The 26,776-nt window shown below is 37.8% G+C and overlaps 1 protein-coding gene across 4 annotated transcripts; it reads right to left on the reverse strand.

Annotated features, from left to right (window-relative positions):
- Nucleotides 1-6,371: 6,371 nt before the first annotated feature.
- On the reverse strand, nucleotides 6,372-26,476 carry LOC306995257 (uncharacterized protein). 4 transcript variants are annotated; one of them, XM_079606701.1, is made up of 24 exons: nucleotides 25,872-26,476; nucleotides 25,677-25,757; nucleotides 25,500-25,565; nucleotides 19,709-19,866; nucleotides 19,024-19,108; nucleotides 17,236-17,662; nucleotides 16,564-16,657; nucleotides 15,555-15,675; nucleotides 15,029-15,133; nucleotides 14,827-14,883; nucleotides 14,651-14,719; nucleotides 14,480-14,569; nucleotides 14,288-14,397; nucleotides 14,093-14,116; nucleotides 13,451-13,955; nucleotides 10,282-12,681; nucleotides 10,053-10,200; nucleotides 8,275-8,380; nucleotides 7,942-8,101; nucleotides 7,752-7,859; nucleotides 7,390-7,476; nucleotides 7,047-7,152; nucleotides 6,891-6,964; nucleotides 6,372-6,809 (listed from the first exon to the last, which is right to left on the reverse strand). In XM_079606701.1, exons 2-24 carry the CDS (start codon nucleotides 25,752-25,754, stop codon nucleotides 6,738-6,740), a joined length of 5,250 nt encoding a protein of 1,749 aa, XP_079462827.1. In that variant the 5' UTR covers nucleotides 25,755-25,757; nucleotides 25,872-26,476; the 3' UTR covers nucleotides 6,372-6,737. The 4 variants fall into 4 exon arrangements, with proteins under 4 accessions (XP_079462827.1, XP_079462829.1, XP_079462828.1 ...); XM_079606703.1 differs by lacking the exons at nucleotides 19,709-19,866; nucleotides 25,500-25,565; nucleotides 25,677-25,757; nucleotides 25,872-26,476 and adding an exon at nucleotides 19,221-19,358 and having other exon boundaries at nucleotides 17,236-17,659; XM_079606702.1 differs by lacking the exons at nucleotides 19,709-19,866; nucleotides 25,500-25,565; nucleotides 25,677-25,757; nucleotides 25,872-26,476 and adding an exon at nucleotides 19,221-19,358.
- Nucleotides 26,477-26,776: the final 300 nt, after the last annotated feature.

Raw genomic sequence — 26,776 nt, forward strand, 5'->3', positions numbered from 1 at the left:
TCCATGCTCTCCATATTCTACTGATTTTTCCCCCATTACGTCAGAGCAAAGACTGTATTGTCTGATAGCTTTATTTTTACCATGTAATGAGGTACTACTATAGAGGTGTGGGGAAGATAATTAACACCTAAATAGACACTGCCAACTGACAATGAGCATGATGGCTCCCAGGCTAGCAAACATCAAAGACACAAAACTATTTATTCAGTAATAGAAAGTGAGTAGATAAATATTCAAGTATGTGAGCGGATGAGTGAAAGATGGGATACAGTTAAACGCTTTTTTTCCACAACATACCTCCATTTACGTTCATGCTCAGGACAAACACCCTTGTATAAAACCGCTTACTCACAATGACAGCCAGAGGAACAACAGGTTTAATGTTTAGTGATATATTAAACCCACAAGTCCTCGTTTTGTGTAGTAGCCTTTCACAAATTTTGAAGCTATAAAACAGGATATTTACAACGTTACATGTTTTGCTATAGCAATGGCTACATTGAGCTAGTGTGTGTTTTATGAGGTATGACTTTCAATATGACCTTTCTTTATTGAGTTTTTGTCCTCAGTATCAAAACAGCTGCCCACTTGCGAATGTGAAAGGAAATGATCAATACTAAAATCTACTTCTATGGTAGTAGATGCTAAAGAATAAAAAGACAGTATCGGATTAAGGGCACACTGCAAAAAAAACTTGCTTTCCAGAAAAAAACTTGTAAATTACCCTTAAAACAATACCAAAGTTTATTTTGCTTACCCAATTGGTGAATTGTTTTCTGTTTATTTAACTATATAAGATAAATCATTTTTATAACCAAAAGAACTTTTATCTTGTACAATTTTGCTTAAAAATAAATAAGTATAAAGAAACAAAAATACTGATTAATAAAATAATTTTTTTTTGCAGAGCAATTTAGGTTGCAATGCAATATTTCAGGGTGAATATTCAGCATAATACAACAAGTCCATTTAATTACTGTAATATATTTCAACTCACAAACTAATCTAAGAGCTCGAAATTAAAGCAACTAACAACAGACGAACACTAACCACCCACCTTGGGTATATCTTACGTGATAATTAGAGATCACGACATTCTCTCTCCTTTGCAAAATAAGAGAAAAGAGAATTGGAGAGGTGAGAACGAGAGCCGGAGACAAAAAAGGAACAAAAGAGAGATACAGAGAGTGTTCACCCACTCACCTCATCCATCACTTTGCTCTGTGGGGGCAAATAAGAGTGCCTGATTAAATAAAGAAGGCATAAAATAAGAGGATTTAAATAAATTAAACGTTTCATCAAGTTAGATTATAGCCAAAGTCATCCACTCTCCCAGAGGAAGAGAGGAAAAAGAGATGATCCCTTCAACATCATCCACTCTCCAAAAATACAGTATTAGCCTACACTATACTGCGTCATGAAACCATCATATAACCCAAACCCTCAAAGTTGATTGTTTTTAAAATGCTGTCTGGTCATAAAAGGAAAATGGAGTCATTATTCACATATGTTATGCAGCAGCTTGGCTTATTTCAGGTCACGTCCTCATAACCTCTTCAGTTGGCTTTCTGAGAGTGAAAGTGAGTCAGCTCATGCTGATATCAGCTCTTCAGAAATGAAGGCAAGATAGATATAAAATAGTGATGTAGGAAAAACCAGGTCATACCAGCTCAAGCTGATTTTTTTTTTGTCTGGTCCAAAAAGGTATACGAGCTCTAACCTCCTGCTTAACCAATTTGGTCTACAGGTCAAAACCAAGTCTACCATCAGGTTTTCCAGCTGATCAACCAACCAGCTTAAAGACAATTAATGATCACCTTGGACCCACAACCATGTAAAGCCATCTCTGACCATATATGGATTTTCCAGCAGAGAGAGAGAAAATAAGCAGGGATACAACTAAAGACAACAGTGATCAACCTTTTTCTGAAACAATAAAAATGTCTTCTCAGCAATAAGATCCAGAAGTGTACCTTAATGAATCAGAACTACCTACATAAAATACAGGATTTGCATTCTAATATTAAACAGAAATAAGTATAGCCTGAGTGATGATGTGTACCTTCGGGCAGCTGGAGGTGACATGAGTTTGAAAGAAAGGAGAGGATATTTACACCAATGAGTTCCTAAAAAGATGCATTTTATTCCCATTAAATCTGTATCAAATGTCACCTTCAGCTGCATGAAGTTATTTAATGACATCATTCGAACAGATTCAACACTGCCATGACATGAGGATATACTATAACTGATATAACATATAGGTGAATAATGTTCTGTCAGAAGCAGTGCAATCTAGCATGAAACAAATGTCATTGCAATACGGGTTCACTGATTATTGTCTATCCACACTCGGCACTCTAATGTAACTTATTTAAGCACAAAATAAAGTAAGAAATAAGAATGAAACTTAATTTGTGTAAGAGGAGAAGTTCATTTATCACTTTGCAACTATTGTAAATTATTAAAATGCTGTTATATAATAAATCTAAGAGCTATACGAGTATCCCGCTGTCTGACATCAGAAGAGAATCATAACACACATAGTCATGGTGACAAATGTAACCATGGTAACAGTCTATCTATAATTATTGTATGTATAGGCCTATCTATAGATTTGTTTCTTTCTTGTTCCACTGTTGCACCAGAGAGTACAACCTGCTAAATACCTTACAAATCCACCGTTTATTAATAATAATGCAATGTTCAGATTGCAGATTAAAAACCTTCCATTGCCACTTGACAATCAAAGTTTTTCAAATCTCTAATTATTCTAATTCTAAGCATAACAAAATAAGAATGGATTGTAACTGTAAAATATGAGAATTAATTAAGCCAACATATGGGCTACTACATAATCTGTTCCTTTGGCCATTGGGAAGGAGAGATAATTGTCAACTTCTGTGCTTTGTGTTCCACTCCATGGGGAATGCCTCTAATTGTCATCTCTCATTCAGTACATAATAACTATGGGAACTAGAAGCATGCCTGCCCTATAGGTCAAGCCTAAAAGCTTTGAGCATACTTGTCACATACAAAGGTCAAAGAGATCATGTACATTTGCCTTCTGAGAAGTTTGGGTAATTAACGCCAAATATATCACAAAACCAGGAGAGGATCTGCACCTCTACGCGAGCACTCCTTACATAATTCATAAAAATGCCAACAATCCTGGGATTTAAAATATAGACCAGAGTACTGAAGGCTCAACATGAACATTTTAAAACTATTTAATGTGAACATTATGTTTTGATATTGAGCTCAAGACTTTTGGAAAGACAAAACAATCAATCAGTCAATGCTTATTACAACAAAACAGCACACCATGACATTGACAAGATTTCATCTCAGCGATAGGATCCAGAAGTGTACCTTAATGAATCGGAACTGCACAACCAGGGAGTTTATATTCTACAATATCAAGAGGGAAAAGTATTAAACCTGAGTAGTGATGTCACTTTGTGCAGCTGGATGTAAGAGAGTGCAAAAGATGAGGATACTAGTAAAACGGGTCCATTAAATCTGTATCAAAATCTCACCTTCAACTGCATGAAGTCTTAAATTATTAAGTATTATTATGTGATTCCAGTACTCTCTCTCTTTCTGTGTGTACGCGTGTCATGTGATGTTTACTGCAGTGTTACTGATAGAAAAAACAAATTCTCCACTGTACGATTCTCCCTCCTATTTTTACATTTACATTAAAGACATTATTTAGTGGTTCTCAACCTTTTTGACTTTAAGGCCCCCCAATGTCCAACACAATATTCAAAGGGCCCTCATAAGCAATAATATATCTGATATGTTTGGTTTAAATATGATAAAGCTGCTAATATTTGCTCATATTAATACTTGATAAAACTATATAAATATAAACTAATATAGTTTATGCTGATAAACTAAAATAGAATAAATAATATTTATAATAATAATTCAATTCAATAATTTAAGAGATTGCTGAGGCCATCTGGGCCCCTGATTGAGAAACACTTTAGTTAGTTAGTTAGTTAAAGTTTATTTGGGTCAACTTCAAAAAAAAAGAAGAAAAAAAAAAGAAATAGTATGTTTATTAAGTGGGTTTCCTCTACTGTAGGCTGGTGGATATTCTGATACTAGCCTACATACATAGTGATATTACATAACCAGATACACTATTATACTGCACATATTAATTGTCTACACTATATTCATTGTCTACAAAGTTTAATGCACGTTATGTTATTAATGGCCATTCGTAGGGCCTATATTTTATAATAGCCAGACATAACATAATTCCCCACTAACTACTTCAAAAGCGCTGGCCTCTCTATGCTGAGAAGCTGTCAGTCAGTTTTAAACCTGTTTTCTTTCTTTCTTTAACCCAAGATCTGGTCTAGACAAAAATGAAGTGGTTTCACAGACAAAATTCACAGAATATCAACCTTAAAGGTAGGCTAAGCTTTGCATTACATCGATTTTATCAGTGAGATTTAGAGCGTGTTCTGTTTATAAATTAAAATGTCAATAAAAAAATAAAAATAAAAATAAACTTTGCTTACCATTCCTGTAATATAAAAACATGTTTCAGGTGGAGGTGCTGTTACAGAGAAACTTGACGAGGCAGTCAGTCAGTGAGTGACATGCAACTTAAAACGTTACCACGGTAACACGAACGCTCTGAAACGAGCTGAATAGGATCATGGACATTTTGTACACACTTTTGGTTAGAGAGAAAAGATAGAGAGAATTAAGGGATTGCCATTTTAAAATTAATCAGTGTTGTGAAAATGTAACATAATAAAGAGATCATCGTTTCAAAGCAGCATGCATTATTCATAAGTAATTACTGACAAAGAAGCAGTCATAAATTTAATTAGAAAGCGCACACACCTGCCGCGCGCTCCTCGCTCCCTCTCTGTACAGCTTTACACGGACCCCAGGCCCAGACATGAAAACACAGCTTTGCTGAGTCTTATAAGCAAGCAAAAAAATTAAGACCCAAGTGATGTGAAACGATATCGAGCCCGTATTAAATGAGGGAAATAGAGCTGCCCGACGCCCCGACCGCATGTTCAGATCGGTTCAGATACTTATCGGTTAATTGGGTTTTCTGCTAAATGCTTTCACGCTCTCACTCAGTAGCCCATTATGAAACGCATCAAAGTCACATGTGACTTTTGACATCTCCGACAACAACACATGCTAAAATACAAACAATGAGATTTGACTATTAACATTTAGTTAGCAAGTAATTTGGGATCTTTGCACTGACTTGTGCTTAAAGGGATAGTTCACTTTGAAATTAATTTTTGATATGTTTTAGCTTACCTCAAGGGCATCCAAGATGTAGGTGTCTTTGTTTCCACAGTATTTTCAATTTTGATATTTTTAGGTCAAAGTCTGTCAGTCATATAATGCAGGTAGGCCTATATGGGGTCCACCTCAAAGAGCACGCACAGAGAAGTCCAAATTAAACATGATTTAATGACTCGTAAATGTAAGTACACATTGATGGCCTAAGACACGAAACGAGCGGTTTGTGTGAGAAAACGAACAGTATTTATATAGTTTTTACCTCTTGTACACAGGCACAGCCACGTCCAAGTGATCTGAGGGCGCGGGCGCTTCCTTCTGTGTGACATGTACGCAGACTGGTGCATAGATGTATACACTAGATGTCGCATTAAAGACATTCGGTCCAATGAACTGCCGTAGCCAATTGACATCTAGTGTATACTTCTATGCACCAATCTGCGCACACGTCACACACCAGGATGCGCTCGCGCCCCCTCAGATCACTTGGACGTGGCTGTGTTACAAGAGGTAAAAACAATATAAATACTGTTCGTTTTCTCACACAAACCGCTCGTTTCGTGTCTTAGGCCATCAATGTGTACTTACATTTATGAGTCATTAAATCATGTTTAATTTGGACTTCTCTGTGCATGCTCTTTGAGGTGGAACCCATATAGGCCTACCTGCATTATATGACTGACAGACAGACAAGAACGGTTTGACCTAAAAATATCAAAATTGAAAATACTGTGGAAACAAAGACACCTACATCTTGGATGCCCTTGAGGTAAGCTAAAACATATCAAAAGTTAATTTCAAAGTGAACTATCCCTTTAAGTTTTCCAGAATCCAGGCAAAGCACGACATCTTGTGGTTAAAAAAAGATACTACAGAGAGTTGTGACTGAAATTAAATCAATCGCAAAGTAATTTAGCACTTTTAATTCAGACTGAGAAGAAAAAAACTTTCCCATAGCCTATGCCAAATCTGTAATCTGAAAAAAAAGATGATAAAATAGCTTATCCTTTGCAGTTTTTTTTCAACAATATCTGCACCTATGAGCTGAAAAGTTGACTATACTAAACAAACAAGAAGTTCAAGACAGGAAAACTTGACTTTATTCATAATTAGAGATAAAGAAAATCAAACAAATGTTCAATCAGGCATAAACATGTACATTTAAACAAACAGTTTAATATTTAGAGACATCCTCGTATCAAAAATGTGTTATATTGTCTAAAAATTAAAATGACTGATGCGCACGCACACGCGCGCACACACACACACGCACACACACACGCACACACACACGCACACACACACACACACACACACACACCTGTGACTAAAGGTATAGATATAATTCATTGTGTAATAAAGATATACAATTAATTGAATAATTTAAACCCACATAATACACTAAAATGCCTCACACACACACACACACACACACTCTCTCTCACTCAGATCTTTTGCGTGCTAGTTAATTCAAAGAGCTTCATCCTCTCCAGAACAGTGAGTCCATCCTTAATACTCTGAGAAGAAAATAAGAGAGAATGTTTAATTTTTAGGGAGCATCAGTATTTTGTACCATGTAACTGCACAGATAATCCCACCTTGGATCTGGCCGGCTGTGTGAGTGTTGAACAGTCCTTCACGAAGTCTGGGTTGCTTCTGGATTTCATCAGATCTGCAACAAGCATTTACAAATTGTGAATAAGTACATATTTTTGCCTTCACAGTAACATGTCTGTTATTGTAGATTTGCTTACCATATTTTAAACACTGCTGTCGAGCTGGCACCATCCTCAGTTCAGTTAAGTCGCTTTGAGTTTTTACTTCTAAATGGCTCAACTCAGAGTCTAGCTCTTTAAAATGCTTAAGAAACATAAAACATAAACAGTAAGGAAAAACAGAAAACACTATTTCAAATTTGTTTTCCCATTTAAAAGTTATCCTATTAGGAAAAACTGCAAATAAAACAAAATAACTTTCACAAATGTGTCATACTCATGTGTTTCTGTTGCTCGACTAAAAAATTACTCAATATTCTCATCCCCAGTATAGTATAATAACCCAAAACTATTTATTTGTTTTAAATTAAAGAGGTGTTACCATATTTCCTTCCAGCAGTTCAAATTTAAGTGAGTTGATCTCCTGTTTGAGACACTTAATCTCTGATTCCTTCACTCTGAGATTTACCTACAGCATCAAAGAACGAGACAGAGCACATCTGTTTTTACACATATAGACTTTATAGCACCTTTGATGTAATATTCTCTAACCTAATCTCATCTGACTCGTAATATAACCCATGAAGGATTATTTTATGGAAGCCGATTAAATGTAGTGAACTCAGAGTGCAGATAATTTTAATATGCGTTCAGTCAACCATCCCCTGCTAATTTTAGTAGTACAAGTCACTGCATATCTGTGAAATTTGGGCACTTCGCCACGTGAAGGGTGTCAAGTTGTACCTCCAGCTGATACATGTGTTTCTCCTGAGAAGACAGGGAGTGCTTCACCTCCCCATTCATGCGTGAATGCATCCGGGATAATTCAGCAGCCAAACACTCATTTAATTCCTTAAAAAAAAACATATGTGAGGCAAGCAGCAAAGTAATGATTGTATAAATATGCATATTTTTTGTGTGCATGAGCATTTACCTGGTTGTGAGTGCGAAGCTCCTGGTTCTCTCTGTGTGTTGAACTCAATGCCTCTCTTTCTGTTTCTATAGTCCGGGTCAAATGAGTATTTTCAAGACATTTCTGAGAATACTGCTCTGACAACACATCCAGCTCCCTGTGCAACGTTTCTAGCTCCTCACTGCAGAAAATGCACCAAGACACATGCACTTCTCAGTGTACAGAAAAATGCAATTATACAAATAATGAGTGGATGAGGCATACTGTATTGTTATTATAGTTCTGCAACCCTAAATTGACGTTTAATGTTTTGGCTGACAGTTCTCAGATTAATAATAGACATCACACACGCACTTATATTGTGCACGAAGCTGGCGGATGTCCACATTGGCTCCATTTTGCAGGGCTTTCTGAGTCTTGTCCATGTCCTCTTTATGAGCTTTCCTCATGGCCTCAATAGCTGAACAATAACAAAAATAAAAAATAAAATAAAATAAAAAGTCAGACAGAACAGAAGACAGAGGCTTTGTTTACACTTGGCATTAACATGCGACATGTATCCTAATGTTGTCCACATACACATTGAAAAGACAAGTGTAAACGCGTTTCTGATCGGCATGTTATCCGATCAGCGTGTCCTGGTCCAGAGGTAGTCGAGGACTAGGGCTGGGTATCGAGTTCGATACTTTTTAGGTACCGACCGAAGTGCCTCGATACTATTGAGTATTGAAACATGCCTTATAGTTCGGTACCAAATTTCGATACCTAAGGGATAATCTTGTCAATGTCAGTGAGCCAATAAGTATGCAGCATGATTAGCTGTGGCGGAAAAACACTAGTTAAAACACTTCTAAACACTATAGAAGCAGGAATTGTCTACTTTTCAATTCGAAACAAATAGTTTGATTATGTAATCCAAATAAAAGGTGCATTTCTCTCTATAGGCGCGCGTTCACTATACTGCAGAGATGACGAATCAGCATTGTCATCATCTTTGCAGTCAACACATGAGTATGTGCGCGAGTTTGTGTGTGTGTGCTCGCGTCTCATTGAGTATATGCGTCGAGAGATTGTGTGTGCGCACGCCTCTCATATGAATGCACGCGGAAAGCAATTGGGACATTGCTTAATTTGTATCATCTTTAGGCCTACTCTTAATTTGGTGTCGTGCAACAGACCTAATTTAAATATATTATGCAGGAAACAGAAATCTGATCGATTATCCAGATACAGAGGCTACTTAATATGAACAAATGTAAACGCACCGTGTCCTGATTGGCTAATGATCCGATTTGCTTGATCGGATCATGGTGATCGCATGTTAATGCCAAGTGTAAACGCAGCCAGAGAAGCATAGATGCTAGATCACACGTTGTATTTCTAAGCATGCAGAGCACAAATTTACATTTATTCATTTAACAGATGCTTTTATCCATATTTAAAGCTGCAGTCCGTAACTTTTTTTTGTGTTCAAAATTTCAATAATAAGCGAGTACATCACAAATCCATTTTCCAAATCGTGTTTTTGTCTTATCCTGAATCACTACGGTACACCTATAATAAGTGTTTATATTCTGACTATTTTAGACTGGTATGGGTCGTACCACTGCAGAGTAACCCAGTACCTGCGTGAGTTGTCATGGTCATAAACAGAGAGAAGAAGCTTCAGCTACAATGTTCTTCCGCAAGATGCATGCAGTTCTGTTTATTAACCGCTAGAGCGCCAAAAGTTATGTATTTAGCTCTGTAGTTTCCTTATGCATGTTTCTGCTCTTTTTTTTTATATTGTGCATGAGTGTTAAAACGGACAGTTCAGCCAAAAATGGTAATTTACTCAAACTTTGGTTTTGACTTACTTTTTTACAAGAAACACAAAAAGAGTTATTTAGCAGAATGTCCAAACCTGCTACTGGAGGGCCACTGTCCTGCAGAGTTTGGCTCCAACTTGCTTTAACACATCTGCCTTGAAGTTTCTAGTATGCCTTGTAAGACCTTTATTAGCTGATTCAGGTGTGTTTAATTAAGGTGGGAGCTAAACTCTGCAGGACAGTGGCTCTCCAGGAGCAGGACTGGACACCCCTGTGTTACGCTATGTGAGCTGAATGAATAGGAGCTAATGCTGAGAGGAGCACCTGCAATGGTGGCGTTCGTCTCTTCCTGCAGCACTCTTTCTCTTTCCTCTGTCAGCCTTTCCACCTCTCTCTGATGCTGCCTCTGCATTTCCTCAATCACTCGCTGATGGCTGTCCTCCATAATGCTGAAACCATGCTCATATGTGGCCTAAGACAAAAATATGGAGTATCTTAATTGTAGGTATAATTACATGTTAAACTCATGCTGTAACAAGAAGGCTGTGGGCACCTTGACGGTTTCCAGGTCAAGCTGGAAGGCTTTGACATCCTGGTTGCTGAGGTCTTCCCTTAAACAAGTGACCTCAGTCTCAAGCTCTCTAATTCGGTCTTGCAGAGAAGTCACAGAAACCTGATCAGTCTTGTCACTCTCGTCTAATTCTGAAGGGGTTGCAGCTTTTGTCTTTGACAAGTTCTGAATGTAGTATTCATGAAGACGGCTCATCTCCTCCTCATGGATTTTCTGGAAGACCTGCAGCTTCTCATCAAACTCCACCTGCAATCTTTCTGCTTCTTCTGTCCTCAATTGAGCATTGGTCTCAGCTGAAACGCGTTCCTGTTCTGCCTTTTTGACAACAATGCGCTCCTCACGCAGCCTCTCTTCATAACACTCTGTCTGTTCCTGGAAAAGTGTTTCCATACTACGACACATGGCATGGCACTCACACTGAGTCTGCTCTCTCTGCTTGCGTAGGTCACTCATCTCTTGCTGCAGGGCCGAACGCAGACGACAAGCCATGTATGCCAAAGTGGCCTGACACATTGCAGCCCTCAGGATGGCTGTAGGAGTTTCACCAGGAAGGTCAGCCTCTCTATCCTCAGACTGTAGCTGTGTTGAGAGGTTGTGCAGTGACTTGGCCTGAGCTCGGAGCTCTACCACCAGACTCTTTCTGCAAGCAAGCTGTACCTCAGAGTCCTCAAGGAGTAGATCGGTCACCAACTCGTCCTCCATCTGTTCACTGTAAGGTGCAAGTTCTGGTGGGCTAATGTCAGCAAGTTTGGACCCCTGCTTGGAACCGTTTTCCATTTTGGTTCCAGACGAGGAGCTGTCAGATACTGGCCGAGGCAACACATAAAAGGGCTTCAATCCCTGTTGTTCCTTTGAGGGATGAGTACACAGACTATGTAGGAGGTATGCCATCTCTGCCCTTACACACAGTCTATGGATCACATTTTCACTCAGCATATTGTCTAGCAGATCTTGCTCGAGAGGGTCCAAGAAGATCTGAGAGTAACTTTGTTTCACAGCCCCATTATGACTGCCTCCTTTAGCCATCCTAAGCACTTGGATATGCACCTCTGACAATCTATTAAGCAACTTTGTACTGGGATTCTCAAGTGCAGATGCAATCCTTTGGACAACCAGTGCCTCCAGCGACAACACTCTGCTGGCCATGTCCAGAGCTTGACTTCTCCCTGGACTTCCATCATTATAAAGGCAGATATTAGCTTTGTCCGAAGTTCTGTCTAAAGTGGTTCCCTGCAGGCTATGCAAAGCTCCAGTAAAACTCGGCAGAGCATACATGGAGAGTCGACCTTCTGGGTTATGGAGGGATCTGTGGGAGCACCGAGAATCACTGAGTGTGTGTGGTCCAGTGTTGAGTTGTTGTTGCTGAAGATGCATGGTAAGCTCCCGGAGTCGCTCTTCTGTGTCACACAACTTGCGCTCTAGTGCCTGGATCACAGAGATCACTCTGTGTGACTCATCTCCCTGAGTAGTAGGTTGTGTTTCCAAATCTTTTTTTCCTTTCTGTCTGTGTTGCAGTGTCTCACATAGAACATTAGTTTCATAAGGATGGGTTTGGGCTTCCTTGAGCCTTAATTCAGTCTCCTCTAGACTACTGCCCAAGACTGCCATCTTAACAAGCACTTCCTGGAGTTCACGTTCCTTCCTGTGCAGCTCTTGCTGTTGCTGCATCAGCTGGGTTTGGAAGCGTTCCTCACTTACTCTCTCGCAGTCCAGCAGAGCACCTCGCAAACTCTGTATTTCCTCACAAGCTCTTTCATAATCATGCTCCATGTCATAATAAAGAGTCTCTTCAGTTTGGAGGCGTGCCTGCAGACGACCGACTTCACTATCAGACTCCTCCAGCTGGTTTTGTAGCTCCTGGCACCTTCGTACAAGGTCATCATTAACTTCACCTGTTGGCTTCTTCTGCAGCTCAGCCTCTTTCTGCCTTAAACGCTCCTCTATTTCCTTCGATCGCTGTTCCGATTGGTCGAGGCTGTCACTGAAGCTCCTCCTTTCTCGTTCCTGGCTCTCTTGCAGGAGGCGCAGGTGCCTCTGTAGCCGGACCTCCTTTAAAGCTTGCGCTTCTTCAGTTGCTTTTAGACGGCCCGTTACCTCCTCTAACCGTCCATGCATACTCTCCAGCACCTCCTCACGCTCCTTCAGAAAAGTTTCTGCCTCTTGAATCCTTAATTCTGCCCTCTGAAGACATCCCTGGCTATCGTTAAGCTCAGCTTGTAGTCGGGCCTCACTATATCGTAACTCCCTTTCTTGAGTCTGATTCCTCTCATGCTCAGCCTTCAACTCTCTGCGCAGGCTCTGAAGCTCCACATCCCACTGCCATTCTGTCTGGGTTGAGGATGAAGAAAAGGTGACTGGCAATGGAGAAGTGGAGCGATCAACCTGTAATGAATTGCAAGACTTTATTTCAACTATGACAAATGATATGTATTAATGATACAACCAGGGTTTGAAATGAACCTTTTCACTCATCAGCTAATTTGGCTACAATTTTTTTTATTTACCAGCCATTCAGAACTTCAACAAGCCAAAACATCAGAAATAATCCAGATTAACAAAGTCACATCTTGGATTTAAATATAATTATTATTAAATCTGATTCTGAATAACTGTATTGCTTTCAGCTTTACAACATTCATCCACTGTTTGCAGAAAGGCCTACCATTAACATAAAATGGAAATAAAAACAAAATTATAAATTACCATGAGTTTACCTGAACATAGCAATATAGACGCTTGGGCACTTTTTGCTCAAAAGCCTTAGACATGCAGCATTTATGAGAAGGGGGTTGGAAAAAGTGGCCTCTTAATTGTACGTACATATATTTGTCCACATGCTGTGAACAGCCGAAATCGTAGTTGGGCGTTGCAGGTGTGCGTACGGTCATAGAAGACAATATGTTATTTTTTTTGTTATCAATTTCTCTCTTTACGTGTTGTTTTGCCAATGTTTAGGGCTCATTTTAGGGGAGGGGCTCTGATAGCGATGCCATGCAAAGTGATAGAACATAATTTGTGAATCATTATTACCCGCCAAATTGGCTAGTGTTGATAAGCGTTATCCGCCACAGTGGATTTTCACTTGAATTTGCTGGGTTGGAGGGTGTTAATTTCAAACCCTGGATACAATCATATTTGCTTGTTACATTACCTGCTTTTCTTCTCTGGGTTTAGCTTTGAGTAGTTCACCAGGGCTGTCACAGTGGACACGTACTGTCCCTGCATCAACCTCTAAGCTGTCTGGGCTGATTGATTCTGGGGAGGTGCGACCTGACACTGTCATAAGTGATAAGTGTGATGGTATATCAGCGGACATGATGTTCAAGCTTCGTCCATGAGAGAGCCTAGTCTTCTGAAGATATTCGCTCTCTGATGCTTCAGAGACAGAACGTATGATCGGCTCTTCAGGGGATGATGCAGGGGCAGGAGGCACAGAGCGCTCGCTGTTATAGCTCCATTGCCTTCCTGACAGATCATTTGACAACTCCTTGTGCGGTTTACGACTTAATTCTGCCCAATCAAAGGTTTTGTAACGTCCCTCTTTACGGCGCTCACGGATGCGACTCCTTTTCTCCTCCTCCTGGGGAACTGTATTGTATTGGGAGGAGCCTGTACGAGCATGTGCACCAGTCAATGGCACCTTTTGAGGAATAGAACTGAGGAAAGAAAAGATGTAGCAAACTATGATTTAGTTATTTCAATTCAAATATATTTTTATGCGTTTACCATGTATACACTTTATTTAAATGAAATGAAAAAAACACTTATGGTTACAGCAAAAACACATTCAAACCTGGATTTCATAGCAGGATTTTTCCTTGTATAGCATTGGAGAAAAAGAAAAACGGCAGATTGAAAAGTCAATCCCTTAACATGGCATTGTTTTGTGAGAAAAATAGAGCAATAAATGTTTCAGGGTTTGACAAAATATTTGTAACAACTGGATTAATGCACTCCTTAGAATTGCAGCTAGCTTTAAAGCTGTTACCATGTGACATCAGGGGCAGTGCTGGGATGAACATTTTTCATTACTGCCTGGACCCAGTTCCGTCGTATCCCATAAGTCATTGCACAGAGGGTGAAGACCCCATCCTTTGTCTGTATGAAAAGAAGGAATACATTTTTTAATGAAATCGTCAAGACACCGAAGTATATATAAATATATCTAATAAACACTCACGTGAATCTGAAAGCCATAGTTTCTCTGTACAGGGTAATCTGTAACATCATAACAAGTAGACAAATTGATCTCACCATCCACATCAGCTGCCTAGGTGACAAAACAGAGAAAGACCAGTTAACTGCAAAAGGCTAATCAGTTATTATGATGATTATTTATAAATAAATTTACCTCTTCTGCTACAGAGTCACGGTAGAATCTCAGAGTCTGGTCAGTAAGAACAAACCAATGTTTCCTCCACTAGAGAAAAGAGAACATCAGACCACTTTACATTGGTGAAAAATTAACAAATAGATTGACACCATTCAAATATATGTGCCCTGAGACACTCAAAACTTCAAAATCACCTGTCCGTCTTCTCCCAATCTAGACATCCATCCCTTTTTGAAATTAAGGAGGTCAGGCTGAGAGGAAAAGAGCATTAGCTATGTGCTATGCATAGTTAATTATGATTACCGGTAACTAGATAAATTCATTTGATTACATTTATTTACTGGCATAATAAAAATACACATTAGGGTCATTCTGACCTGTATTGGTTGTACTTACTGTGGGTGTGGGATCAAGATGTCTGCTTTCCAGCGATTTGGAACGGAGGCTGCATGACGTGAAGGGTCGCGAGTGATCAGGAATGTCATCATTAGGGGAGGAATCCTACTTAGAGCGAAAACAGAATGAGAAAATAATTAACATTAAAGAGCATTACATTAAACTATTAAATGTCATTTTACCTTATTTCAATAATGATCCATTTACACTACAATTCAAACGTTTGGGGACAGTCATTTTACTTTTATTAAAAAAGGATGCATTAAATTGATTAAGTCTCACAGAAAAGGCATTATGTTACAACATTTCTATTTAATTATTATTTCTATTTAGCTACACATTTAGCAGCACAACTGATTTCAACATTGATAACAATAAGAAATGTATCTTGAGCACCAAATCAGCATATTAAAAACCCACTACTAAGTGCATTGGATTCAACAAGTGATTTTTATTTTAAAGAGCTTTTATTTTAACTTTTGATATTTAGCATACTTGGTTAAATTAATCCAGAACGAGTTTTCACCTGAGATGTACTGACAGTTGTCTTATGGTCATTTTGTGCAGAAGACGCGGAAGTGAAGGTTGATGGGGGAAGCTCGTTATCCAGAAACGAACCCTCCTGTTGATCAGCATCCTGAGATCTCCTAGAAACAAACATGCAAACATATAAAAGATATTCTAAAACAGTGGATATCAATTTCATATTCGACTTTAAGCTAGACTTTTTTTTTTTTTAAATCAAACATTCTGAGCCAATATACAAAAAAAGATAGACATTGAGAAGACAAAACAGAAGGATTGTAATTTGTAGCATAGACCAACTGGAATTCAGTATGTACATATTATAATGATAACATTAAAGTTAAGATATTCATAGAAAATACAATGAACACCTACTGAACTGAAAACAATTTGAACAAATTGCAGACATTGTTGAGGAAATCAAAAAGCAAAAGCAGAAAGTTTGAGGAACAGCAATGCAGTGCTGTAAAGCCATTTAACATTTAAACACATTGAGAATTGTGGCTTGTAGAATATGTTAGTAATAAAATGGTAAATTGGAAAGCAAGCAGGTCAGGTTTGATTTGAATGATGGAGATGGGATGAGGTCTCCTGAAAGATAAACAGAAAAATGCTTTTGAAGGAATTGCAATAAAATGATGAACACTAGAGGGAGCCACAAACATTATACATGAAAACCAACTCTGTACAGTTGGCGTAATGAGGGAATCAAGAGTGAAATGCAGTCTTACCTCCGATTTCCAAACAGCCGGTGTACTTTTCTTCTTGGGCTGGGTGCTTGATATGCTTCATGTCTGAGTGTGTGTGTCATGGATGTGTGTGATTGTCTCTTCCCATTGGACTCCAAACTTTTCTCCCATGAGCAACCAACCACATCTTCAGGATCACCCTCACATGCCCTGTGTGAACGGTGATTGGTTGGTGGAGGAAAGGGGCAGGGGCTAAGAGACTTAAAGGTAGGAAACATACAAGGATGTGAGGCAGGTGAACAAACAGGATCACAGTCACACCTGGAGTCAGTGTGTGCTTGTTCATCTGCAACACGAGGACTTGTCTTCTCCAGAGTGGAATAGCCGCTTTCAGTTCCCAATCGACTCTTAGTACCTGAGAGAGCAAATGAAAGCAAAGCAAACTCAGTCCAGAACTAATCTGTATTTCCAATTCTTACTTAGCCAGTGCACTGACATAAGTCTAAAAGGGATAAAAACTTGAGTAACATATTGTCATGGCAGATAATAGTGCCATTTGAAAAAGAATGGCACTATTTTTCATAATACTAAGTTTCATAGTTCACCCAAAAATGACAATTTGGCATAAATCATTCACCCTCATGTCTTTCCAAACCTGTATGGCTTTCTTTCTTCCATGGAACACAAAAGGAGAGTTTCTAAAGAATATCCGATTCGGATAAGATGAATGCAATTACAATTAATAATAAATACTGGAGCCTTCAAGTTTAAAAAAGGGCAGAAAAGTACCACAAAATTATCATAAAAGTGGTCCAAACCAAAGTTACATTTTTGTGCAAACTATTCTTATTCTTTACTAGAAAAATAACAATGGTTTTAGCTACTACCCCCCTTTATTTCTTAAGCCAACAAATTAGTAAGCACTAAAACCATAAACAAGTACATCCAGTTAATGTCATAAGCCCACACACAAAGGACACTCTGAGGTCGTACCGTCTGTGCCGGAGCAGCTCGAGAGCTGTTCGAGTGACGAAGTGAGACAGGAGCCAAGACTGGTATTGAGTGAAGAAGCAGTACCACTGCTGGAAGAAACCCCATCTCCACCATTGAGTGACTCCTCCTCCAGCTCTTTCTCCGATGAAAGCAACGAGACCTCCTCCACCGTGCTCAACATGCTAGTTGTTCTGTCTTTTTTGATGGCCCCTTTAGTACTGCCATTTCTGCTGCTGCCATTAGTGGCACTGCTCGTACTCGTGCCAGCATTGTCGCTGATGGACACTTTACCACAACTATTATTACTAGAAGTGATGCTGCCTTGTCTATTAATGCTGCTGGTGAAACTATTTCCAGAAGTGCACGTTTTTTTAGCACCACCACAGCAACTGCTGCTGCTGCTAGAGGTTTGGTTTTCTGCTGTCTGCTGAGAGAGAAAGACAGAAACAAAGAATATAGGCGAGTAAATCAGAGACTAACAGATTGCACACAAGCGCTCGGCCAGCAAAATCCAATTGGCATGGATGGTGAAGGAAAAGCCTCTCTCTTTCTACGTACATACAACCTGCTTGACAAACAAGCACACACGTCGTTTGCTCTCTGCTCCCACTTTGCAAAATCTTTACCCTCCCCGGGGGATGCTCAATAATCCTGTCCAGATCACTTAAGTTAATTCTATTAAACTTCCATCTGACTAGCGCTTCAAATTACACAAAAACAAAAAGCACACACGCACACACACACACACACACACAAAATACAGGAACACAGCATTTCATCTACATGCTGTTAATTGTTGCAGCACAGTGGAATGGCACTTTCACACACTAGATCAATTTGGTCTGCTGTCAGCAGTAAGAATATGCAGAAGGTAGAGAGGGATTAGTAAATCAACTGGACAGAAAGACGGGCACAGCACTTAGAAATGTAATTAAAGTAAAGAACAGAGGAGGAGGGCATTTAAAGGCACAGTACTCCAAAACAGCATTATTCAATCAACATTACTGTGATCATCTAAAAACAAACCTGTTCCAGGAGCACTTGAATATCCCTTTTACACTTGTACTAATCTGGTGTAACAAATAATGGTGCAAGTGTCCATACACACTTTTATAATCTATATGAAATAGAGTGGACTTCACTGTGATTAAGGAGGAACAAACATATGTTAATTTTTATTATAAAAGCTTTACTGGGTAAGTTACCTCAGTATATAACTAGTTTGCTGATATATTGCTCTAGCATATATTGTACCAGATCAACAGAAAAACATTTACTCAAGATACCATTTCCCGCACAGAGCTCGGCAGATCTGCCTTTTCCAATCATGCTCCGTATGCAGGGAATGAGCTTCAAGGTATACAAAACATGAAATCTGTGATCTCTTGATCCGTTAAAAATATTTTAAAATCCATTTTTATAGAACAATGTCAATTACAATGACTTAAAATGATTATTATAATCATCTTGATTTCAATCCATGCTACATGTTTAGTGCAGCTACACCTTGTAGATCTCAAATGAAATGATGACAAGGTATAGAAAACAACAACAACAAAATAACTGGAAATTTGTTGACAAAACTAAAACATCTAAAAACACACAAATAAATTTCAGTACAATTTTTATTTTTTTAAGTACCCGCCATGAATACTACATTGAAAGTTTCTGTTCATGTTCATATTTTACCAAAGCAAATAAATAGATGGTATATTGAAAAGATATTAGATAGGATACATGCATTGCATGTCACATAACATGTTTTTATGAAATATGAACAAGACTCACTTGTGGTGGGTGGACTTTATCCTTCCCCTTCTTCCTCTGATTTGATTTAGCAGCTTTGGGGTAAACAAACAGATTTTCCTGCCACCTAAATAAAACAAATACTGTCAAATTAATATATAGGACAGACCCCAAAAAAGGTCCCAGGCTGGAAATCACACTAATATGCAAACTCAAACAAGCATTCCGATTTCTCTTACTTCTGCTTTTTGGACATCACGCTTCTAGACTAAAAACCTAAGTAGAGCAAAGTAGAGAATTACGAGCAATAAAAGAACAAGCCTGAACAACCCCAAAAGAAACAGTTCTAAAGCTGGTGCTCTCAACACAGAAACACATGCACACACTAATCCGAGACTCCTTGACACCTTCTATTACACTCTTAAGGGATTAGGTCAGCCTGGCTGAGATTTACTGACTTATAACACTTAAGCAAAAACAGAGGGATCAGACAGAAAGAGAGAGAGATGCTTTCAATTGAACTAGTGAACAGAGCTGAGATCGTGACACAAAAACAGAATATTTAACAGCCCGACTTAGCCTCTTTTGTTCCATTACATCACAACATATATGATTGCCTACCATAAATGTTAATGGATGTATATATCAAGTGGGATCAAAATGAACTAATGACAAAGTAACTGTTACATGTGGCTAAGTTCACACTACAGGTCAGTGAGTGTATTACCTTCTAATGCTCAAGCTGTCCGTGTTCTCTGTTCGGATGTAGTAGTCTGTGTCAGTGAAGCACAACCTCAGACAGTTCTGGAAGCCAGTTTGAGATGAAGCGTCAAGAATCTCACAACACTGGATCATATTCACACTTCCTTGAGGCAATGTTCCTGGCTAGATAAAACATTGCATAGAGCAGAACACATTTTAAAGTCACCATGAAATTGGAAAAATTAGACAATTCTAGCTTTTTATGGAATATTGCTGCATTTATTATAAATGATTTATCTGTGGACATCATTCTTTTTTTATTTTTATTCATGCACCCTTATAATATTTACTCAAAATAACTTTCCCTCCCTCTTGCAGAGACATCCCTTCTCTTCTCTGATGAAGTGTTTACTGGCACGAGGGGGGGCCAACCTGTCACTCACATGAGTTCACAGCAATAGCAAACCACAACTATCCAATCAATTACCATTGGGCAAAATCCCATCCTGCATTTTTTCTTGTTCGAGAAGCCGTTACACTTTGATATACATCTCAATAGCAGGGTTCGAAATTAACTTTTTTACTTGGTAGCACTGGTGCTCCCAACTTCAAAATGTTAGGAGCCGGAGCGGAGCAACAAAATTTCTGGGGACACTTTATTTTCTGAGGGGGATCCCCTTGGTCATTTCATTATTTTAGTTATTAAACTAGATCTGGTGACTATAATTATTATAAATATTTATGGGTACAATTCTAAAACTGAAAATGATGCTTTAATAGAAAAATTAGAGAGTCGTATTACACACTGTTTATCTAAATTCCCAAATTCACTTATTTTAATAGGAGGAGATTTTAATATCACTTTAGACAATTCCCTTGACCGATGGCCACCTCGCAGTGTAAATGATCATAACTCCACATTGAAGGCCTTTATGCAGAAACTTGGAGTAATATACATTTGGAGAGAGAAATTCCCTGGTATCAGTTCTTTTATGTGGAATAATAAGGCATGTACCAATATGTCTCGTATTGACTACTGGCTAACTCCGTGCAATTTACATAAAGAAGACATTTCTGTTAATATTCTTCCCACGCCATTAACAGATCATAAGGCAGTGTCTATCAACGTTTCTTTACATTCGTCTCTTTCCTCCAACCACCATAACTCTTATTGGAAGCTTAATAAGTCATTATTGGAGCATGCATTTGTAAAGGTGACCATTCGCAGTTTGATTGCACAATATTGGAATATAGCTCAGATTAGTAATAACTATTGCACTAATTGGGAGTTATTTAAATTTGAAGCTTGTAAATTTCTTAGAAAATTTGGCAGTTTATTATCTAAAGCTAAAAAACTTGAAGAGGAGACAATCATTTCTAAAATTACGGCTTTTACTCATAAATCTCCTCCAGATTTGTTGGATAACGAATATCTTGAGTTATTTACACTTCAAAGCCAATTAGATGATATTTATAAAAGGAGGGCAGAGGGGGCCTTCATTAGATCTAGACAGAGATGGTTGGAAAAAGGTGAACAGAATTCTTCATATTTCTTTCAATTAGAAAAATTCCATGCAAAATCAAATACAATTTTGCATCTAAATTTTAACGGTAGGATTACACATGACTCAAAGGACATTGCAGATTACGGTTCAAACTTTTTTAGCACTCTTTACAATTCAAGGTTCAATGAAAACGATTCTTCCGTTTTTATGGATAGTCTTACTAATTCGAAAACTATAAATGAAGATCAAAAAGAACATTGTGATAGTTCTATATGTATAAAGGAAGTTCTTCAAGCTATCACAGAGCTCAAGTTTAATAAATCTCCTGGTGTAGATGGTTTAAACTCGGAGTTCTATAAAACCTTCTCAGAAGAACTTGCTCCTTTTCTTTTAAATCTTTTCTTACAATGTATAGAGTATGGTACACTCCCGCCTACCCTGACACAAGGCCTAATTATCTTAATTCCCAAACCAAAAAAAGACACTTTAATTTTAGACAATTGGCGACCAATTTCCCTTCTTAATAATGACTATAAAATTTTAGCCTCTATATTAGCTTCTAGAATTAAGAAAACTTTGGATTATATCATTGATGACACACAGTCAGGTTTTATGCGTAATAGACATATTTCAAATAATATTCGCTTGGTTTTAGACCTTGTTGATTACCCACATCTACACCCAGACGAGAGTTTCATTCTTTTCTTAGACTTCCATAAGGCCTTTGACACTGTTGAACATCATTTCATATATTCGGCCCTAAAAAAATTTGGTTTTGGTGATTTCTTTATTAATTCCATTAAAACTTTATATTCTAATGCAAATTGTTCAATCAGATTGCGTAATGGCACCTCACCCAGATTTAATCTCAGTCGTGGTATCAGACAGGGATGCCCTATTTCCCCATATTTATTTTTACTTTGTTCACAACTTCTTGCAGATCTAATTAAACAGAGCCCTTTAAGAGGTATCACTGCTGCTGGCAGTGAAATTATCATTAGTCAATTGGCAGATGATACCACTCTTTTTTTTAAAGATGCAGGAGAAATACCTTTAGCCCTTACAATTGTCCATACATTTTCTAAAGCTTCAGGGCTTTACCTGAATATAAATAAGTGTGAATTAATGTCTCTTAAAAACAGTAATCTTCTGTCAATTTGTAATATTCCCATTAAAGATGAAATCACATATTTGGGTATTAAGATTGTAAAAAACGAAGAAGAACGATGCAAAATTAATTTTTCACCAGTCATTGACAAAACAAAGAAAAAATTAAATCATTGGTTACTGAGAGACCTATCCTTGAGGGGGAGAGTATTGATCACAAAGGCAGAGGGCATCTCCAGACTTACATATGCTGCGCTCTCCTTAGCAGTTAATGATAATACTTGTAAAATTATTGATAAAATGCTGTTTAACTTCTTATGGAAAAATAAAACCCATTATATAAAGAAATCTGTGGTTATGAACTCAACTGAAAATGGAGGCCTGAACTTCTTAGATTTGACCACCCTTAATCACACCTTCAAAGTAAACTGGCTTAAGCAATTCCTTTAAAAAACAACATCTATATGGAATATTATACCTCACTTTATCTTTTCACAAGTTGGTGGACTTCAATTTCTTTTGCTTTGTAACTACAGCGTTGCCAAACTTAGTTTAAAACTATCTAATTTTCACAAACAGATGCTTCTTTCGTGGAATTTAATCTATAAACACAACTTTTCACCCAACAGGTGTTTTATCTGGAACAATAAGAACATTCTGTATAAATCTAAATCTTTATTTCTTATGAATTGGTTTTGTAATGATATAGTATATGTTAGCCAACTGTATAACCATGAAGGTCTTATGTTGACCTATTCTGAATTTCTTTCTAAATATAATATTCCAGTTACTCCTAAAGATTTTGCTGTGGTCATGGATGCTGTGCCCTCTGGTCTAAAAATGCTTCTTAAAAATACCTGTCCTCTGCTCTCTCCATACTCGTTGGATCCTGCTGATACTGAAGTAGGCCGTATCTGTTTTTCTCTTTCCTATACTAAAAATAATAATCGTTGTATACGGGCTTTGTTTCAAAGGGATATTGTCTCGAGACCTGCTATTATTTCATTTTGGAATGGTTGTGTTGATAATCTGTTATGGAATACAATCTGGAAACTTCCTCATAAATACTTAATCACAAACAAAATCAAAGAAATTTCCCTTAAACTCATTTATAAATATTACCCATGTAATTCGTATCTTGTGAACGGATTTAATTGTGATATTGATACAATTTGTACTTTTTGTGATCTACAAGATGAAACACTTTATCATTTATTTTGGAGTTGTCCTCATTCAGTTTGTTTTTGGTCAGATTTCTGTTCCTTTGTTAAGGCTCATATCATGCCCAGCTTTCAACTGTGCTTTAAAAATGTATTTGTTTTTTTCTCTTGTGACAAATCTTATCATAAGGAATATTATTTAATTAATCTGTTTCTTATGCTAGCTAAATTTAGTTTTCACAAATGTAAATTTGGTGGAACCAAACCTTTGTTTTTAATTTTAAAAGCAGAAATTCAACAATACCTAAACACAATAATGGGTTTGAAATATAAGAAAGCTGCAAAGTGTGTTTCAATCTGTAAACATTTTGACGTCTTTGTTTAGCTTTTAAGTTTGTCACTATGTCTGTACTGTACGGATTTTTATATTTGCTTATTTGGTTTACTCATTGTACTCCCCTGACTATACTTGTAATTCTTAAAATTCAATAAAATAAATAAATAAATAAATAAAAAAAAATAAAAAAAAGGAATGAGATCGCGGGAGCTTGGTGAACTTGCTTACCGGTAAATTGTTGGACTCGCTGGCTTATGTTAATTTAGCCTCCCAGGTATATGTTCTTTATGCTATTGTGTAGCTGAATAACTGTTAATGTGTTACGTTAACATGCCGGACAACTTTTCAGCCTGTTGTTCTGTGTGCTATTGTGTAGTTGAATAACTTGCATTTCCAGATTAAATGTCTGTTTTTGGTCTTGGATTTTGTGAAATAAATGCGACTTATAGTCCAGTGCGATTTATATATATTTTTTCCTCTTCGTGACGCATTTTTTGACTGATGCAACTTATACTACGGAGCGACTTATAGTCCGGAAAATACGGAAACATGGAGCTTCAAATAACAATTGTATCAATTACATTGTTACAGCCCTAGGTGGCACCCCTAGTCAGCTCCCTGTCACGTGACAATTGAGCGTAGTGAAAGGGAGTGGGAGTGATTGACAGCTAATATTAACCAATCTAAAATCTGCTTTAAAGTTAAGAACATAAGGACGTCCAGCCACCGCATGTCAGCGCACATAAGGTACACACTGTGCAGTAATTTGCGAAAGTTTTGTAGAGAACTGAAAACAGGTCGCACCACAACCATTATTTGCACTTGCACAAATGCTCCCAAATATATGTTTAGGTTGCACAGATTAAATTTCAGGGGCATATGCGACCAAAATGGTCACAATTTAGAGCATTGCAATAGGGAAGAAAAGACTAGCACTTTTTTTTTTTTTTTGATGATAGTAACCCTTACCTTGATTTTCATAAATGTAGAGCTTTTATTTATACTAATGTGATAAATAGTTTTTTACTTCTGATTGCATTAAGGCTTCAAAATTCATAAAAGTTAGGGGTGTAACAATACCCTCACGATTGGATATACTGTATATCACAATATTGAACTCACGATACGATATTATTGCGATATTCCATCCAAGACATAGTAAAAGGTTAACAAAAACTGTACTGTTGATTAAAATGCAAAATATGGTATTGCATTGGGGATGTAAATGAATAGGCTTGGACTCGTGCTCGTAACACAATGCACAGGACAATGGTCACACAGAATAAAAATATTCATGATTCTCAAGCTTAAAATACAGAATTAGTTTAAACGAATATGCTTGCACTATCACTGACTAGATATATTTAAAATAATGTAGGCCACTTTTTACTGGTAATAAAGACATTTGCCATTATTAGGACCCACAAATATCCCCCCCATTGCATTATTATCCATTATATATAGTAGTTTAATGTAGTACTGACACTAAAACTCAAACTTTTTTTCTCACAGTTATTTTCATTTTGGGTGAATTATACACAATATATAGTGTCACTATCCACGATACATATTGTTGCATTTTTGTATTGCGATATATTGTTACACCCCACCATTTGTTGGGGGCACAAGCTTCATAAGCTTGATATAGTGGGGAGAATAAGATAATCAGTTTGAAAACACTGGATGAAAAACAATGTTAAACCTCACCATCTCATCCAGAGAGTAGCGTAGAAGCCCATGCTCGTAAAGCACAAAATATCTCCTCTGCCATTTCTATAACAGAAACGGGCGAGAAAGATCAATGCTACACTTACAACATAACGATATAATTATAAAGGTCCTGTATCTGATGGAAATAATCTCTAGAGCTGCCAGTGCCATCACCTGTTTCCTGTGGCCATAACTGCTGAAGTCAGTGTCCTCTGGGGCCAAGAGGAGCCACCCCACATGAACAGGCTTCATAGTCTGGGACAGTGTGAGAGAGAGATTGACTCTATTATTTATTATTATTTGAATAAAATAACATAAAAAAAATTCATTTCTTCAGCACTTAAAAAAAAGTAAAGAAAGTATACTCACCTGATACAGATCTACTTCGCTGAGTTTGTGCGAATCCACGGTTTTAAAGCAGTTTTGACATTTACTTTTATTAAAGATGTTGGCCTAAAAGCGATGACACCGATTCTCGCGTGAAGAAAACATCGCGTTTTGCAGGTGACGACCAAATGTACTTTTTATAAAAGTAAAATCAAAGGGGGACAACTAATGAGGTTACCAAAAGTGACGACGGTGGATTTTATTTTCTCTAAAACAAGTAAGGGGTTCACGTTGTCTTCATTTATTAATGGTGTCGGTGTCGTTCATTTGATATCTTCCTGCCCCGCGAGCAAAAGCCCTTTCGGTCACTTAACTGATTATTTGTGGATTGATAGATACCACAGTGATACACCGATGTAAGCGCAATACAAACATTGGGTAGAGAGTTCAACTCTTCTAGAAACGTTTTGATCCACAGAACTCACAGTAGAAGCTCAAACCAACGAAACGACCACAACACAAGCGTGGATGCTGATAATGTCGCTCGCCACCTAGAGACAGCTTTCACCGCCAAGCCACTGGCGACATGCAGAGAAGTCGCGTGCAGTGTGACTGTGAACGCAGCTTTTTTCTTCAGATTCAGAGGCGGGGATTTGGATTCATCCCAATGATTCGAATCTTTTGACTTCGTTCACCAGAAATATTAATTTACTTTAATTCACGGACCTATGAAGCCCCATACTGACCATTTCTGCAGATTGTAAAAACTGTAATTCTAAATTTTGTGTAAGAAACTTTTATGTCAAAATAATATGTAGGTATATAGGCCTATTATAGCCTACTTTCTTTTTTTTAGCTTGGACTTCCTATAGGGGTTCAAGCCAGATTTAGGGGAAGGTTTTTAATGGTTTAAACTTAAACATTTTACAGTGTAGAATACTGCTTTG

This window comes from Phoxinus phoxinus, assembly GCF_949152265.1.
Source record: "Phoxinus phoxinus genome assembly, chromosome: 1".
NCBI lineage: Eukaryota > Metazoa > Chordata > Actinopteri > Cypriniformes > Leuciscidae > Phoxinus > Phoxinus phoxinus.

What these genes read in the sequence shown, in the direction of transcription:
- LOC306995257 (XM_079606701.1), bottom strand. Translation starts at nt 25,754, where the DNA reads ATGAAGCCTGTTCATGTGGGGTGGCTCCTCTTGGCCCCAGAGGACACT. An exon ending in GAGCTGCTCCGGCACAGACG is followed by an intron (nt 16,658 to 17,235) that starts GTACGACCTCAG and finishes TTGCTCTCTCAG; the next exon opens with GTACTAAGAGTCGATTGGGA. An exon ending in ACAGCAGTGTTTAAAATATG is followed by an intron (nt 6,965 to 7,046) that starts GTAAGCAAATCT and finishes TGCTTGTTGCAG; the next exon opens with ATCTGATGAAATCCAGAAGC.